Source organism: Heterocephalus glaber, unplaced genomic scaffold, assembly GCF_053883595.1.
Source record: "Heterocephalus glaber isolate CG9 unplaced genomic scaffold, H.glaber_assembly_v1.0 deba00001465, whole genome shotgun sequence".
Lineage (NCBI taxonomy): Eukaryota > Metazoa > Chordata > Mammalia > Rodentia > Bathyergidae > Heterocephalus > Heterocephalus glaber.
Window position 1 is genome coordinate 481,402 of NW_028258312.1, and position 17,176 is coordinate 498,577.

The window sequence follows — 17,176 nt, forward strand, 5'->3', positions numbered from 1 at the left end:
TTGCAGCAGAAAAAGTCCTACCTGGAGCGAAGTGTTAAGGAAGCTGAGGACAACATTCGGGAGATGCTGATGGCTCGAAGGGCTCAGTGAGCCGCTAGAGGACACTCCTTTTAGACCCCTCTCATCTTGGCAAGGACAGAAAGACCTTCGCGGGGTGGCAGCCTCCCTCTACTCAGATGGACATTTTATCTGGTTGGCCCAGCAACCAACCCCATATTTTCTGTATTGCCCTGAGCCACTTTCAGGTTCCACTCTGTATATTCCCCCCAGCTTTGCCTGCCACCCCTTACCTGGATACTCTTCTCTCCTGAGGTGATCCATGAACTCCCAGGAGAGGGAAGATGGGAGGCAGGGCAGATGGGTGTGTTCTGCCCGAGCCTGCCACTAGGTAAGCTACTCAGGCCAATAAAAGGTCTGTCCTTTTATTCTGTCCCACTCTGCTAAGTCTGTTTTTCTTGAGAAAGAGAGGACATGATCAGCAGTGGGATTATCCTTGGCTCCTGCTCCCTTGCGCTGGAGCCTTTTTCTCCTTGGGGAGTGGGATCTTGCCCCTTTCTGATCTGACTGACCCCCCCTGACTTCTGGGCCTCCCAGTAGTACAGAGGAGGAAGAAAGGAGACTTAAGTTCGCAGCTGAAGTGTACAGCCAGGTCTGCTGTGGCAGTCAGCCTCCAGATTTTTTTCTTGCTTCCTCCCAGGCATGCCCACAGGTCATTAGCCAGCAGCACCTCCAAGGCTATCTCCTTTGGCCAATGTCACAAGATGGATACTACCATCCTGAGGCCTCTTGGAGGCTTAGGGGCAATGGTGTGCTGGAGCTGGCTTATCCCACTCAGGAGAGATGATTATTTGGTTGTCAGGAATTTTGTTGCAAGGCACTTGTTGAACACAGCCATTGTTAAAAACTAAATTACAAAAAAAAAAAAAAAAGCCATAGCTGGGGATTTAGCTCAGTGGTGCCACACCTGCCTTGTAAGTGCAAAGTCTCGAGTTCAATCCCTGGTATGGAAAAAAATCCCTAAATTATGTAGCATGCACAAGGCGCTAGGTTCAATCCCCAATACCATAAAAACAAACAAAAATCCTGAAGTATGTAAACTTAGAAATTTATCCCTTCCTAGTTATTTTTCTATATGTGGCCACTGTGTGCGCTCCTAAGGTTAGAATTAAGTCACTGTGCCTGGGTGGTGGGAACATTTCATAGTGTGCTTCTGTGTCATGTCACGTAGGGAACTTACCCCACAGACATAGGAGATGCTGTGCTACCAAGTCATGGCTTTTAAGAGTGAAGATAGTAACTAAAAGGTGATGCACAGCACTGCTTTGGAGGGTGGCAGGCAGAGGTCAGCCGGAAGCTGCCAGCTGCAGCCTCTGGCCTGCTGGGCAGGCCTGTTGAAGGAGCAAGTCTAACTTGTGCTATGGCAGCTCAACGCCACCCCATGGCCAATGAGTGGCATGGCTGTTAGGGTGGGGCAAAGGGAGGATGGGGACAGTAGATCAGGGACGACTGGGGTCTGTCTTCATGACTCTACGCTCTTGGGGTACCCCTCATTCACCAAGAGGCCCCTTTCCAGGGCCCTGGGTAGAAGCAAGTCTGAGTTATGCTGATGAATGCTTTTGCTGGTGCCCATCTCTGAGGGGGACTAGGGAGTTTAAGGACACTTAGCTTCAGAGCCTGCCTTCCTCATGGTAGCCACACTGTTGAAGAAGCTAGGATGAAAAGATAAAGAGGCGCCTCCTCATGCACTGAACAATGGCTGTGAGCTGAGATACCTACATTTTATAGGCCTTAGCAAGCAGATGAGTAGAAATGGTAAGAGTTCAGGAGGCAAGAAGCACAGACCCAAGATGTTTAGATTATCCCCAAGAATTTAGACAGATTTATTTTGGACAAATTTATTAAAACATACAGGGTGTGAGCAGAGAAATCATTCAGTGGTGTCTTACATCTTGCCACTACTTTGTGTGTGTGTGTGTATATATATATATTTTTTTTTTGGTACTGGGGGTTGAACTCAGGACCTTGCACCTGCAAGGCAGGCGGCGGAACCACTGAGCGAAATCCCCGGCCCCACTTCGTATCTTTTTAAAATTATAAATATATATTTTATAACTAAGCCTTTGGCCAAAAAAATAAAAGGAAAGTCATTTAGCACATTTGTTACAGATCAATAAGAAAGGGATTTTGAACATTAAAAAGATCAAGTCACTGAATTAAACAGCAGCAACCACTGCTAATCTAGAAACCCGGTGTTGAAGCTAGTCATTTATTACAGCAATCAGAAGAGATGGGCAGGACACCTACAGGAGGTGGTGGCAGAGTTGGCAGGGCAGGAGGACTAGACTGATCAGGTGAGCATGTCCCAAAGGCAGCAGCAACAGAGTGCAGTCCAGCAGGCCGTGAGGCAGGTAGATGGGCCCAGGTCGTCTCTTCTTTGGTCTTCTACCACATACACTGGGGAAGAAAAGGGCAGGGGGTGAGAATGAGCTGGTGCAAACCTTGGCTTTACATAGTTAGCCTCCCTGTGGGGAAAGGAGGGCTAGTGTAAGCAAAAGCCATTAAGCAGCCCAAGTGCAGCCTCTCTGCTCTTGCTGCTGATGATCAGTAGAGGAAGGATGGCTTAGCTCATCCACTGCTTTCCTTCCTCTTCCCACCACTCCAGACTGGACATTCACATCCTCATAGGAATGGGTACTAGGGAAAGTACAGAATGGCCAGTGTTAAGGGAGAGCTGATGAACCCTAGCTGATCACTAAAGCAGGGAGCATTACATTCTCTGAGGGTGGGGGATCTCTTTAGATACAGCTAACCCACCACCCAAGAGTAAAAGGAAGAGGCACTAACATCTAAAGAGGGGCTTGAAGCCCTAAAGGAGTAACTAGGAACCCTGTTTTTCTCATACCTGAGCAACACATAATTGCAGAATCTGCCCCAAACGCTATACTGTGACATAAAGCATTAAAGCAGGTAGGGAGGATGGCCTGGTCAAGGGGGCTGGATGGCTAGAGCTGTGTGTTATCTCCTGGGCCTGGTACTCTGCTTTTCCTCAGAATGGAGATGGAAATCTTGAATGCTAAACAGATCCACAGGTGAAGATAGGCCCCCAAGCCCTTTAGTTGTGAACTGACACATGAAGGTTTTAGCTTCTCTTCTCAAAAGTACCTGTGCTCAATGGCTGGTGGTCAGCCTGTAGTCAGTTTTTTAAAACCTCAAAACAACAGCATCATCAAACTCATAAGCAGTAAGGATTTCCAACTTTTATTTATGAGCAAAGCTCATAAATGCATGAACCTTACGAATTAGACCAATGCTTTGGCAGTTCTCTTTCAGTTCTATTTTTTGCATTTTCTATCTATTTCTATACCTCCTCTCTTGGCAACTGCTTTCTGGAGCTGCTGGTGTAGCTAGAATGCACTGGCTTAGTATGGGTCTTTCCCAACTCCACCCCTTATGTCAGTGGCCCTCACTCTACAGAGATCTTCCTTTTCCTTCTCTTGGGGTACAGGTTTTGTTTTTTTGAGACAGGGTCTTGCCAAGTTCCCGGTGCTGGCCTTAAACTTCTGATCCTCCTGCCTTGGCCTCCAAAGTAGCTGCATTTACAGGTATGTGCTACTATACCCAGTCTGGGGCAAAGGCTTAATCCCAGCTCACTTTATTTGGCCCCACTCAGCAACCCAGGCAAATGCATCTGGGTCTTAGAGATGACCCACACCATGGAAGCTTGGTCAGAGAGGAGGCTGACCTATTTATTCTGAGGCATTAATAAGGTATGTTTACAATTACACCCTCACCCTGAGCCCTGCAATAGGGTTGGTAGGGAACCTAAGAGATAACCAAGTTATCTCTTGATCCAGCACATGACCAGGCAGAGGCAGGTCAGGATTAGAACCCAGGCCTTCAAGACCCTAACACCTCTGGCAAGCCAAGCCTGCTCAAGGCCAATTGGGGTAGAAAATGGACCAGGAAGAAGTCCTCTCTCATGCCAAACCACACCCCACTCTTGGGGCACTGAAGTAGGAAGGCCCAGGCAGAGGCATCTGCCCAGATGACCTCTCCATGTCCCAGGCTTCTTGGGTCCTGCATAGGCTGCTCTGGAAAGGGAAAGAACACAGTGGACTGGAGAACTCCTTAACCCCATCCTTACATTCTCCCTGCCACTCTGGAAATTGTCACCTTGATTTACACATAGGCCTTCCCTGGGCTGTGTTGCTGTGACAGGTCCTGTGTTCTCCTGCTACTGTTTACAGAAGTGCTCTCCAGTATGAGGAGCAACCCAGGGTTCCACGTGGTGCCATGCAGTCCTTCCAATGGCCTTGTGTGACGCACTGGACACCCATCTCCCCACTGTCTCTCAGGGACAGGGCTGAGGCAGCAGTCATGCCCTCTCCTCTGCCAGAATATTAAACTGAATAGCTGACCTGGGGAAACAAAACTACAAACTGTTCCATTGCGGTCTTCCCCACTTCCTATCTCCTCCAGCTCAGCCAAAGTCGTGATGCGGGTACTCATTTCACATCATAGTCTCAGAAACCTAGAGAACTAGGGACTTTGATTTCATTGCTTCCAAACGATGCTGACAGAGGGTAGAAATAACATCAGACTGGAGGGCTGTGTCACCTGTGACACAGGCGAGTGCCCAATGCCCCTCTGAAACCCACACTTGCTCCTGGGAGCACTCTGATTTCCCCCTTCAGACCCTCCCAGCTGTTGGGAAGTGGCCTGTGTTTGCCTTGCTTTTCAAGTCACCCAAAGCAGAGGGTAACTGGCCAAGGTCTTCAGGCTATCTCAGGCTGTGGGGCCCAGAAATGGCAGATCTTGGCAGCATCTTTTAGGTGCCCAACCTACCACTGGGAGTGAGGTGCTGTGTCTTCCTCCAGAGGGTGCCTGCTCACTTAGCTACAAGGCCTTATTCCACCCCAGGATCCTGATCCACCCACGGACCTTCACTGCTCCTTGCCTTCTGTTCTGCCACTGTCCCTGTCACTACATAGTGGGAGAATCGGAAAACTCTATACTGCCCTGATTGGCCAGCCAGTATGTACTTCATGCTGTCTGGGTCTTGGGCCCTGACACCCTGGGTACATGAAGCCAGAGTACTCAGTGTGCAGAAACTCAGCTGGCATCTGTAGTCACATGACAGGAGTAGGGTCAGAGATGGCTCTGACCAGGGGGATCCACACCCAAGCCAGATGGGCTGTCCTGGCAGCTGCCTCCTCTACTGCCAAGCTGAGCATTAAAAGGGGAACAGAGCCATGGCTTTTAAAAGATCTTAAACTGTATATACAAACTGTACTATCTTTGTAAGTCAAATAGTATTTTTAAATACAGGATTTTTTTGTTTTTGAGACAGGGTCTTGCTATGTAGTTCAGGCTGGCCTTGAACTCATGGCAATCTTCCTGGCTCAGCCTCTGAGTGCTGGGATTACAGGTGTGCACCACCACCCCTTCCTTTTTTTTTTTTTTAAGGAAAAAAAGGGATTGGTCAGAAGGTCAGAAGAGCAATAGATAGGGGTGAAGCAGGCAGTGCCCTTCTGGGCAAAATCAGTAATCTGTTCTTTTTTTCTTTCTTTTGGTACCGGGAATCAAACTCGGGACCTTGTGCTTGTGACACGAGGCAGGCTGTGGCAGAACCACTGAGCTAAATCTACAGCCAGCAGTCAGTCAGTTCTTGGTCAGTGAAGAGGCTCTGGTACCTGTAGTGCTTGTTGAGCTCTGGCTCCTTCTTGGAGATCAAGTGCCCCCCTGTGGCCAGCCTGGGGACAAAAGATGCAGGGCCCAAGATTGGCTACCATGTGGCCAAAGGCTAACCTCATCACTACCTACTGTCTCAGACTACCCTATTCAGCCAGTGCTAGGGGCCTGTCTGTGCCCTGACCCCATGCAGGAAGGGACTACAGTTAAGAGTGAGGGTCAGGTCCAGGGGTCCCTTCAGTGCTGCAGACACTCACTTAAAACAACCCTTAGTATTAGCCCAGCCCAGTGTGGAGTCTGCAGAGGGGCAGGTATCCAGAGCTTTGTCACAAAGATGCAAGAGCTGAAGTAGGGGACTGGGATGGCAAAGTGAGCAAGGTAACCTGGAGGCCCAGACTAGGCCACAAAGGCCCAGATGCAGAGCAGTTTTGGGAGGAGCTGAGCCATTTCTGGTAGTGGCAGTCACCCCTTCTTGCCTTTTTTTCTGGAAGTGATCTCCAGGTCCACCAGTGCCCACTCAATTTCAGCCACCAGACACATCAAACAGTAGCCCCTTATTCCCAGGGCCATTCTTTTCAATCCCAGAGGTTTTCAATCCTATTCATGTGGGGTTCTCAGAAACCTGGTTCTGGGCAGGCAGTGAGCAAGTGGGTGGACCAGTGCAGGGATGACCTGCAGGAAATATGAGCAGAGGCCTTCTCGGGTGAATGCTCCAGTTTTCTATCAGTCTGGCATCTAAAACCTTCACTTGCTTAGCTTGGACTTTTAAAATAATTAATCAAATGCTCTGATGTGGTAATAGAGCCTCATTAGGTCCTCCTTATTTGTGCACACTTGTGAGTGCATCTGTACAGTCCTGACCCAAGAGAGCTGAGGAGGAGAAGCAAACACTCAGAAAGTGGGGGCCCCCAAGAGGATTCTGGTGCCTGGGGCTTTCAACAAGCAGCAGCAAGGAGCTTCAACAAAGAGCAAAGAGGCAACACCCTGTCCATCATGGCCCAGACATGGCACCCAGGGCTGGCCCTCAACTTTAAGACCATTCAGCACCTCCGGAGAAGTGCCACCTGTGGAGACAACAGCTTTTGCAGGAGGAGGAAAACCTATCATCTCAACTGGCCTTGCCCCATGCGGGGCATCTACACCAGTAGAGGAAGGCTGGCCAGCCAGCCTCCTGGTAGGTTTCAGAGGCCAGAATAGTCCTACTGCGCAAACCAAGAGGAGGGAAGGGAGGGGGAAATCTTTAAGCATTTTCAGAATAAAACCTTAAGACGACCCAAGGGCACTCTGTCCCTTATGCAGAAGCAGAAAGGACAAACAACCTGTGAAGGCTTCAGTTCACCTCTCCTTGGATGGTTGGTGCAGTGGGATTGTTTACCATCAAGCACAAAGGGGCTGCACTGCTGAAAACATCCTAAAGGCACCTGCTCAAGTCTGGTGAGCACCACCAGGTAGGTATTTTTCGAGTGTGTGGTGATGGCCAGGAACATCAGGGGCACTGAGTCCAACTTCCATCCTCCCAGGGTTATCTGGGGAGAGTAGGGTTCCGTAGTTTGAACCTGGACTTGGAGGGTTAAGGGCAGAAGAGGTTAGGGGCCTTCACTTTGCTCCTCCCCTACACCTACCTGCTTTTGCCTGCCCCCAGCCTTGAGAGCCTCTGCCTGCCCTACTCAAACCACCTTCTGCAGTCTTCAGCTCTGGCCTCACTCTTTTCTGGGCTGAGTCAGAAGACCAGGTCTCCGAGGTCCCCGTCTTCCCTGCTTCAGTGTCCCAAGATAACCACTCCAAGGCAGACTAAACTGTGCTGGCTGCTGCCCACTTCATTGATCGTGCAGCCCGTAACTCTCTACATGGTGAGTACCAGTGTTTACCATGTCTGGCACGTGTGACAACCTGCTGACTTGTGCGTGGGTCCCTGTTCCTAGGCTCCAGAAGTACAGGTGCCACCATCCTATGAGGAAAGCAGCTATTCCAGGACCTAGACCAAGTCTGACAGGCTGATAAAGCCTAGGGAACCCCAAGGGAACGGGCATCTAGATGACCCCCAGGTCTACCCACCTCTGCCCCAGCTCAATCACAAGGTAATTTGAGCCATGTTTACCTACAGTCCTATGAACAGAGACTTGATGGCATCATTTTTGGATAAACAACAAAACTTTACTACACCTATACAAACTGTGCCAGCCTAACAAGTAGACTATATGGCCACCACCCTCTGGCCAAGTCCTTATCCTCTGACTGGAGCTTTGGGGGCCACTAGGAGAGTGTTGGTTGTAGATACTGGGACAACCGAGAACAACTCAGAACCAGAGCTGCAGAAGAATCTGCCTTGGGGGTCATACTGGCCAGTCTTATTTTGGGAAGAAGAGAATACTGGGCTCAGAGAAGGTCACAGAGTGAATTAAAGGCAAGTCCTGACATGTCACTCCACCCTCCTGCCTCCTGGCCCAGGGCTGTGCCCATTGAGATGGCTCACTTTGACCAGACAGCAGCATGGCTGCATGGGACCTGAGATGGGATTGTATGTGAGGGGTGCAAGGCCCCTGTCATTTCGTGCCTCTGTTAATACTCCCTCTAAAGCCAAGGTATGTGTGTGAAGTCAAGGATAGACCTCTCCCTATACCAGAGCATGTCTTGAAGAGTCAGAACCCATCAGCTGAGAATGACTGGGTCCAGCAGTCATCTGGGAGATGGAGTGGATTTCAAAGACCCAAGTGCCTGGCAAGTGGGTGCACAGGCCCAGAATAAGGCACCGGGTGATTGGGGGTGGGATGGGGGTTGGGCTCTCAAGATCTACTTCAGACCTTTATTGCCCACCCCACCCTTTGGGTTTGGGTTGTGTGGTGCCCTAAGGACAATAGCTGTACGTGGAGATAAGTTCCAATCCTGACTCTGCTACTGGCAGGCCGTGTGATGCGGAGTAAGTCACAACTTCCTTGTACTCCATTCTGCTCACCTGCAAAATGGGGGAAAGTGTAATACTCAAGAGGGCTGTTGTGACAAAAACCTGAGAAGATAAAGTGCTTGGCAACACCTGATAAGGATGAAAGGAGGCCTGAATATGAGCTACCAATGTGGTCACCCTACAGAAGAAATCATGAAAAGTCTAGGTTCTCTTATTCTGGGCCTGTATGAGGGGAGGGGCTCCTCCAGCCAATCCATAGACTAGTATTTGGATATGAGGCTCTGAATCATAACAAGATGATAAAGGTGGAAGAAATGGAGGCACTGCTGGTTCCAGAGAAGGAAAAGGAAAAGCATGGCCCCTGAGGTGGCAACAGGTGACCTGTGTGTGTGGGTTACTCATAGCTTTAGCTGTTTAGCACCCTTCAGAGCCTGAGAAGGTGAAATATTTATGCACATCTGTCTCCTTAGCTTTAGTAAAGGCAGAAAGGAGAACCTCATACACTTGCAAACCTTTTCCCAGCTGTGATGACTCTGCCACTAACATTAAGACAACAGTCACCAAAGTCCATAGAGGATCATAATATGAAATCACAGGATGGTAAGTTGACAGTGGTAAGAAGACATTTAAAAGACTATAAAGAGAAAATATTTGCTCCTTAGACCAAAACAAAAAGCCAAATGTGATTAGCACATAACTGAATATCAAAAATTCTGTCAAGACTTGTGGCTCTGTTTACTGAATCTCAGAAAAGTGACGGAATTCTCTGGGGATGAATGAACACCTTTAGAGGTGGCTGCCAACAGTCTGTTTTTCCAGTAAGGGAAATGGCAGAAATGTGATGAGGGTGCTGACAGCATTTTCTGTCCATAGTCCAGAATGCTAAAGTCAAGCCTGGCAATCCCCACCTCCCAGATGGGGCTGCTAGGAACCCGAGCAGGGCAGGTATGAGAGCACAGGAGTGCCTGCCAGTTCTCACATGGACCCAAACCATAGTGCTACAAGTGGCTGGGGGCTTCAGAAGTGCTTGGTATTTTCTAGTAAAGACCATGCTATTTGATAAGCAGGTATCATTTCCTCTCAAAGAAAATAAGAGCTTTTTTTTTTTTTTAAACCATGAGTAATAATAGGGTCCACGTTCCCTGTGTCCCTGATACCAAAGGGAGCTGGGCAGACCTGGGCTGGCATCCCAGCCCTGCTCTTCCATATCTGAATGCCCCAGGTAAGCTGGGTGTCCTTTTTGAAAAGCCTCTGCTTCCTCCACTATAGGTTGAGAGGACAGAGTTGTAGAAGCTGCTGCTTGGGATAACAAAGGGTAGTATCATTAAGACAGGTCAAAAATGCAAGTTCTCAGTTTACAAACAGGAAAGTTCATCATTGGCTTTCTTAAATAGTAAGATAACATAATATACTTAACAAATTGTCCTTCATAATTTCATAGCTATCCCACTGTTGGTGTTGACACCATCACTGGAGAACCCGAGAGGCCTGTTCTAGTGCAGCACGCACATCCTGTTCACTTGTTCTTTCCAGACCTGCCACAGCGGGCACCCACCAGAGTGCGGGGACAGGCACTTCCACACAAGCACCTCAGCAGCTGGATGTGGAGTGGGGACTCTGTCCAGATGAATTCATAAGATGAAAGATGTGCATGTACTTTTATTTAAGACAATTCATTTTACTTTTGTAAATCTGAGTCAGTAACTTAAGGATTTCTTAGCAAAGGAAGGAAATAAGTCTACAAATGGAACCTCAAACAATTCACCAGGCTGACAGTCCATTCCCCCTGCACAAAACCTTAGCGATTTGCTATGCCCCAAGGGTAAGAGACACCTTAGAAACTAAACTTCATATTTACTTTGGAGCAGAAAGCACTTCCTTTTATCAGCCAGGAGACTTAGTAGAAGAATGAAGGGCAATAATGGGAAAGAACACGGAACAGTGCACCCCACTACTCCACTAGAAGTCCTTTTGCACCAATGCCTCAGATAAACAGACCAGAGGTGTGAGCTGAGGAAGATGTCACTGTAAAGATGTAATGACAGAAAGGGGGTCGACAAGTATGAGATGCCCCCAAATGCACTTGGGAAATGGATAATGTTTTTCTGGTATAGAAGACCCAATGTCATGAGTAACATTACTATAGCAGAAGGTAGGGAAGCAATTTATTATAAATATATCTGTAATGCAGCTTTTGGAAAAATGATAAATAGAGCTGTTAGTCTAGGCAGAAAAAAATCAAGGAAAATACAGAGAAAAAACTTGTGTCTAGTACACAATTCTGTGACCTTGTGACAAGGGGATAAAGACCCTGAGGCAGAGAGAATTCTCCAGGGGTTGGTAAACAGTGCCTGATCTTGCTCACAACCAGCTCAGGAGAGAGACACAGGAGACAAGGCTGTGAGTGGTGCAGGCTGACTGACCCGGAGTATAATCTAGTTCACAAGCTCCCAACACCCTGACCATCATATATGGGCTGTTCCTACTCAATTTGATGAAGACTAGGCCTCATTTACTGCCAAGTTTCAAAAGATCAATGTGATCATTTCCTGGGGGCTTTAACTGTGGAATAATTACAACACAGCAAATGAAGAAGCACAGTGCCTAGTGAGCATGGAACTCCACTTAAATGCCCATCAGACCCCATGATGGTCTACACAATTAATGCAACTGCAATTAAAATCTCGACAGAAATTTTTTATAGACAGAGATGAAATTCATGGAAAGGCAAAAGAACTAAAGCAACTAAAACAAAATTTAATATCAAGTATAGTAGTCAAGAGAGTTAATGGTATTAGCAACATATATATCAAAGGAACTGAATAGAGAAGACTGCAGTAGGCCCACACAAACACAGATAACTGGTTTGACAAATACTTAAAAGCTATTCATGGAGAATAGTCTATGCAAAAAGTACATATGCAAAAAACCAAAAAAACCATTTAACATCTTATATTTTTATACAAAAACCCAAAACCATAGTTCTAAATGTAACACATAAAATGGTAAATGTTTCAGAAGAAAACAAGACTCTTCAGGACCAGGGGTTAATTTAATATGATCCATAAAAAAAAAAAATTGAGCTAGGAGTGGCGGTGCATGCTTATAATCCTAGCTACTCAGGAGGCTGAGGCAGGAGGGTCACAAGTTTAAGACCACCCTGAGCAATGTAGCAAGACTCAAAGTTTAAAAGGGCTGGGGATGTACCTCGGTGGTAAAGCACACGCCTAGCATGTGTGAGGCCCTGGGTTCAAGCCCCAGTACTGTCAAAAGACAAACTGGACTTAATAAGAATTAAAAACTTTTGCTGTGTGAGAGATACAGTTAAGGGGATGAAAAAGATAGGCTATAAACTGGGAGTAAATATTGCAAATCACATTTGTATTAGAACATATGAAGGGGTTCAAAGCTCCACAGTAAATAATTGAAAAGTGGGTGCCTGAGCAAGTCGGGCATCATGGTATATGCCTGTAACCTCAGCACTATAGGAAGCTGAGGCAGGGGGATTAGAAGTTCAAGCCCAGGGCTGGGGATTTAGCTCAGTGATTTTGCTGCCGGTTGCGCAAGCGTAAGGACCTCAGTTGGATTCCTGGTACCAAAAAAAAAAAAAAAATTTGAGAAGTTCAAGCCCAGCCTGGCCAATTTAGCAAGGGCCTGTCTCAGAAAAGGAGGTGAAGGTCTGGGAAGACAGCTCAATGCCAAGGCCTTGGGTTCAATCCCCAGAAGCACCATCAAAAAAAAAAAAAAAAAAAGCCTAAAGACTTGAGACATGCCACTAAAAAGGACATGACAGAAAATGAGCACATGACATCATCATTAGTAATTAAGAAAAATGAGTCACCATGAATACCACTACATGTCCATCAGAATAGCTAAAATAAAAAAATACTGATAACTTCAAGTACTGGCAAGGTCTCAGAGCAACTGGAGCTCTTACTCATTGCTGACTAGAATGCAAGATGCTACCTATAGCCACTCTGAAAAACTAGCAGTTTCTTAAACATATATGATCCAGAAACTCCACTCCTAGGTATTCACCTTAGAGAATGAAAACTTACATATAAATGTTTATAGCAGCTATATTCATAATCACCAAAAGGTGGAAACAATCCAAATGGTCCTACAACAGATGAATGAATAAACTGCGGACTTCTGTACGATGGAATACTGCCCAGCAATAAAGCACCTATGATCCTCACCGAACACATCAGCAGTTACACACTGTTGGCTTTGCTTGCAAGGGAGGATCCCAGAATGACATTCCAGGCTGAAAACTCTTCACCCCAAATCTCCCTTGGCCACCTGTAGTGGAAAATTCCAAGAGACCAAAGGCTTTCATATATATTCTTCAATTCCCAGGGCTTCCATAAAATGTGGAAGGTAGTCTCTTCCCTCAAACACAGCAATCCCATATCTTTAGACTGAAGATGTATGTAAAGTTTCTTTTGAAAAAACTTATAAAAATCTACAATGGTGTTCATGAAGGACACTGCTCTTCAGAAGCTCCCCCCCCCCCGCCCCCATGGATGGTTATCCTCTAGCAGTTACCCTAAAGGACATAATCTGCTTGAACAGTTTCTCCAAGCTCAGCTTAGTGACATTGGCCTGACTCCCATGCTTGGTCTGACCTTTCTGGAACTCAGTGTTTTATGGTACACATTCTTCCAAAAAATCTGGCATTCATGCCCCTGAGCTCAGTGTTTTTGCCTATATAAATGTCTAGGGGCCTGGTCTTCTAGTCTCAGCAGTCTTTCCCTCTGTTGGGTCCTTCACTGAGAGAAGTCCACTCTAAATGAGTGTGGCTAATGCCAATATACTCTGTGTGCGTGCGTGCATGTGTGTTGGGGATTAGACCCAGCAGGGCCTTCCCACTGTACTATATCTCTAACCCTATTATTTTTTGAGACAGTCTCCCTAAGTTGCCCAGGCAGGGTTTGAATTTACCATCCTCCTGCCCCAGCCTCCAAGAGTGAGTGCTGGGATTACAGGTGTGTGCTAGCACTCCCAGCCAATGAACATTTGAGTGCTCACCTTACCTAACCTCTCAGCAACATCTGATGCTACTGATTTCTCCTCTCAGTACATCTTCCTCAGCTTTCTGGAACCTCACTGTCCTGCCTTTCCACCACTGACTCTTTTGCTTGCTATACAGATCCATGCCACTATTTTTCCTTTCCCATCCTTGTTTCTATCCAACCTGATATGATTATTCACTCACAGTTTCAGTTACCACCACCATGCTGTCTTTCCATATTTCTATCTTCAGCCAACTTCTCTTCCATGCTGCAAGTATACACAACATCTAAATCTTTGTTCACATGACTTAATAGACACCTCTACATCTTAACCCAGCATGTTCAGAGCCCAACATGATTTCTTTCCTTCCAACCAACTTTCCCCATATTCCCAGCCTCTATAAACAGCACTACCAGGCATTTAGTTCAAGCCCAGAGTAATTCCAGACTTCCTTCCTCAATCCATCACCTGGTCCTGTTGATTTTCCTTCTAAATACATCAGATTATTCCATTTCTTGTCATCAGGTGTACCTGTACCCACCTCCAAACCATTTTCCATACAGAAGCCAAAGGGATCTTTTTTAAACTGTAGTTTAATATAATCTATTTGCCTAAAATCTGTCAATAGCGTCCTATTGCTCATAGCATAAAGACCAAAACCCCTAAAACTTTGCTTATAAGTACTGTTTCTCATCTGTTCCCAACACAGTATTGCTCTCTGCCACAGCAATTTCCACCTCTAGTTTCTCAAATGAGTCATGTTCTCTCCTGCTATCCAGCCTTTGCACCCAATGCTCCTACAACCTTTTTGCTTATTACGCCCATTCATTTTTCAGGTCTTAGCTCATACATGCAGCTCCATTGGGAAGCCATCCCAGACTGTGCCAGATTGTCCCCCACTATACGTGTTCTCAATGGCATTATGTCTCTTCACAGGAAAGTGTCTCTTATGGAAAAAGCTGGTGTGTGAGAACCAGCCACAAAGGCAGAAGGTGCTGAGAGACTGAAGAAAGGGGAACAAATCCAGGACTGCACAAAGTATAATTTGGTAGGGACTTTTGGAGGGAAGTTTGTTTTGGGTGGCAGCAAAACAAGAGGATCCCCACTCCCTAAAGAAGGAGTTTATGTATTCAGCTAGACAAGGGTGGCCTGCAGTCAACTGGAGTATATCTGGCTTTCTCAAAAACAAAAAATACTATACAAAAACAACTACCGAAAAGTATGACAACTGTTGGTTAAGAAATAGCCCAGGTGTCAGTGGCTGGTACAAAATGCTAGGCTATCTTAACTCTGCCAAGTCACCTGGTGGGTAGAAATAGCAGTTATGATCAATATAGCTATAGTCATTTCCAGTTGGACCCATACAATGTTGGTCATCACCCATAGGATTAATCAACGTCTGGTTCCCTTCCTAGACTGTAAGGCCCAAGAGGGCAAGAATGGCAGTCTGTTCTGTGTGGTCTGTCATCTAACACACTGGAGCTATTCAGTGTCCATGGTGGCTTCCCTGTAGCATGTTCAGGTGGCTTGAAGAATTGCTGCTCCATAGCTATGTGCTCCAAAACACTGCTGTGATAAAAGATGGGGCTTAAATTTCCTCATCTATTACCTCAGAGAAGAAGGCAGTTATTTCCACCAAGTAAAAAAGGTAGTGTGTTTTTGTTTTGTTTTGGTTTGGTTTGGTTTTTTTGGCGGTACCAGGGATCGAATTTAGGACCTTGTGCTTGTGAGGCAGGTGCTGTGCCACTGAGCTAAATCCCTGGCTCAAAAGGTAGTGTTTTTAAAGGGAATCAAAGAAGCAGCAAGATATATCATGTACAGGTACAAATTCCCTATGGTGAATGTTATCATTATGTATATCTAAAATGTACCAATAAATATTTTGCTTCAAAAAAAAGGAATCAAAACCACCATGCAAGGTAAACATTTAGAACTGATTGAGGACATCAAGGCAACCACAACAATGCAACTAAAGATACAAAAGAAGACTTCCAGGCCTGGGGATGTAGCTCAGCGGTACAATGCCTGCCTGGCAAGTGCAAGGCCAATTTCAATTCCCAGTACCAAAAAAAAGACTTGCAGAACTGTTGCAGAAAGTGGCAAGAACATGGCCGGGGATTTAGCTCAGTGGTTTTGCCGCCTGCTGCACAAGCGCAAGGACCCGAGTTCAATCCCCAGTGCAAAAAAAAAAAAAAAGAACATGGCTGGGGATTTAGCTCAGTGCTTCCACCACCTGCTTCCACAAGCATAAGGTCCCGAGTTCAATCCCCAGTACCAAAAAAAACAAAAAACGAAACAAAAATAACTACATGCATATTGGGGCTGGGGATTTAGCTCAGTGGTTCCAGCACCTGCCTCGCAAACTCAAGGTCCCGAGTTCGATCCCCGGTACCAAAAAAAAAAGTGGCAAGAACAACGAAATAAGTGTGTCTGAAGCAAGGAGTTTGAGGGGGCTTAATGGCAATGTATAATAAATTTTAAGTTAAAAAAGGGATTCAGTTCACAATAACATTAAAATTATAATGTACCCAGGAAGAAATCTTTTTTTTTTTTTTTTTTAGACAGAGTCTTGCTATGTAGCTCAAGCCAGCCTTGAACTCACTATGTAGCCCAGGCTGGCCTTGAACTCGAAGCAATCCTCCTGCCTTAGCCTCTGGAGTGCTGGGATTACAGGTGTGTGTCACAATGCCCGGGAGAAATCTAATTCTAAAAATAACAAGGATAGATATATGAAGAAATTATAAGACTAAATTTAAAGATATAAAAATAAAATAGGAGACAACTTGTTTGTGATAGGAAGACAGTATTGTAAATATGTCAACTCTTCTCCCAGTTACTCTGTAAATACAAGTTATTCCAATCAAGGTCAGACATAGTTTTCTGTAGAAGCTAACACACATTCTAAAATCCAGAGCAAATGGCAAAGAATTGTGGAAAACAATTATGAAGAATAAAGGGTATGTGTTTATATGTGTGATGGAGGTAGGGAGGTACTTACCACACCAGATTCATGATTCTAGGCTACTCATCTTATGGAAGTGGGTGAGTGACAAGCCTCATTTCAAATTAATAGGGAAAGGACAGCTGACATCCCAAAGCAGCCCACAGAAACTAGAATTTCTCCTCCCCAAGGTGCGCCACAAAGTAAAATTCCCTGCCTTTCTGTCTTAGAGCTGGCTATAAAGAAATTCTCTCATCTACTTTGTGTGATAGATCTTAAGAAAGAAAGGAATGCTGCACAGTGAGACCATGAAGAATGCTGGACAGGGCTTGCTAGCTTTCCTCACTCGGTCTATTAGCGTTAGATCACATCCTTTTTGTTCAGTTACATTTCTACACAGTTGCCCATGCTTCAGTTATGCGTATATATCTCCATAAAACATCGAAAGGATAGCGTTTGGAGAGCTTCCAGGTCAATGCCCAGATAGGACACACAAGCTCTGCACTCCTTCCCCTATATGTCACTTTCTGCCTCTCTTCATCTGTATCCTTTGTAATATCCTTTAAAATAAACCAGTAAACATGTTTCTTTTAGTACTGTGAGCCACTCAAGACAATTAGTGGAAC

General features: G+C 45.9%; 2 protein-coding genes across 3 annotated transcripts in view; one reads left to right on the plus strand and one right to left on the minus strand.

The window, feature by feature from the left end:
• Positions 1 to 425, plus strand: part of Pfdn1 (prefoldin subunit 1) — a 70,550-nt gene extending 70,125 nt beyond the window's left edge. Inside the window, exon 4 of the mRNA XM_004841859.4 lies at positions 7 to 425. Coding sequence (XP_004841916.1) covers positions 7 to 90 — 84 coding nt within the window. The 3' untranslated portion in view covers positions 91 to 425. The remainder of the gene's footprint in view (positions 1 to 6) is intronic.
• A 1,454-nt stretch (positions 426 to 1,879) lies between these two features.
• The window catches only part of Cystm1 (cysteine rich transmembrane module containing 1), a 48,064-nt gene continuing 32,767 nt past the window's right edge, over positions 1,880 to 17,176 (minus strand). The window contains exons 3-4 of one of the 2 annotated variants that reach the window (XM_021255921.2): positions 13,812 to 13,876; positions 1,880 to 2,454 (exon numbers count right to left, since the gene is read on the minus strand). In XM_021255921.2, coding sequence (XP_021111580.1) covers positions 2,443 to 2,454; positions 13,812 to 13,876 — 77 coding nt within the window. In that variant the 3' untranslated portion in view covers positions 1,880 to 2,442. The remainder of the gene's footprint in view (positions 2,455 to 13,811; positions 13,877 to 17,176) is intronic. The other variant, XM_004841950.3, reaches the window with a different exon arrangement.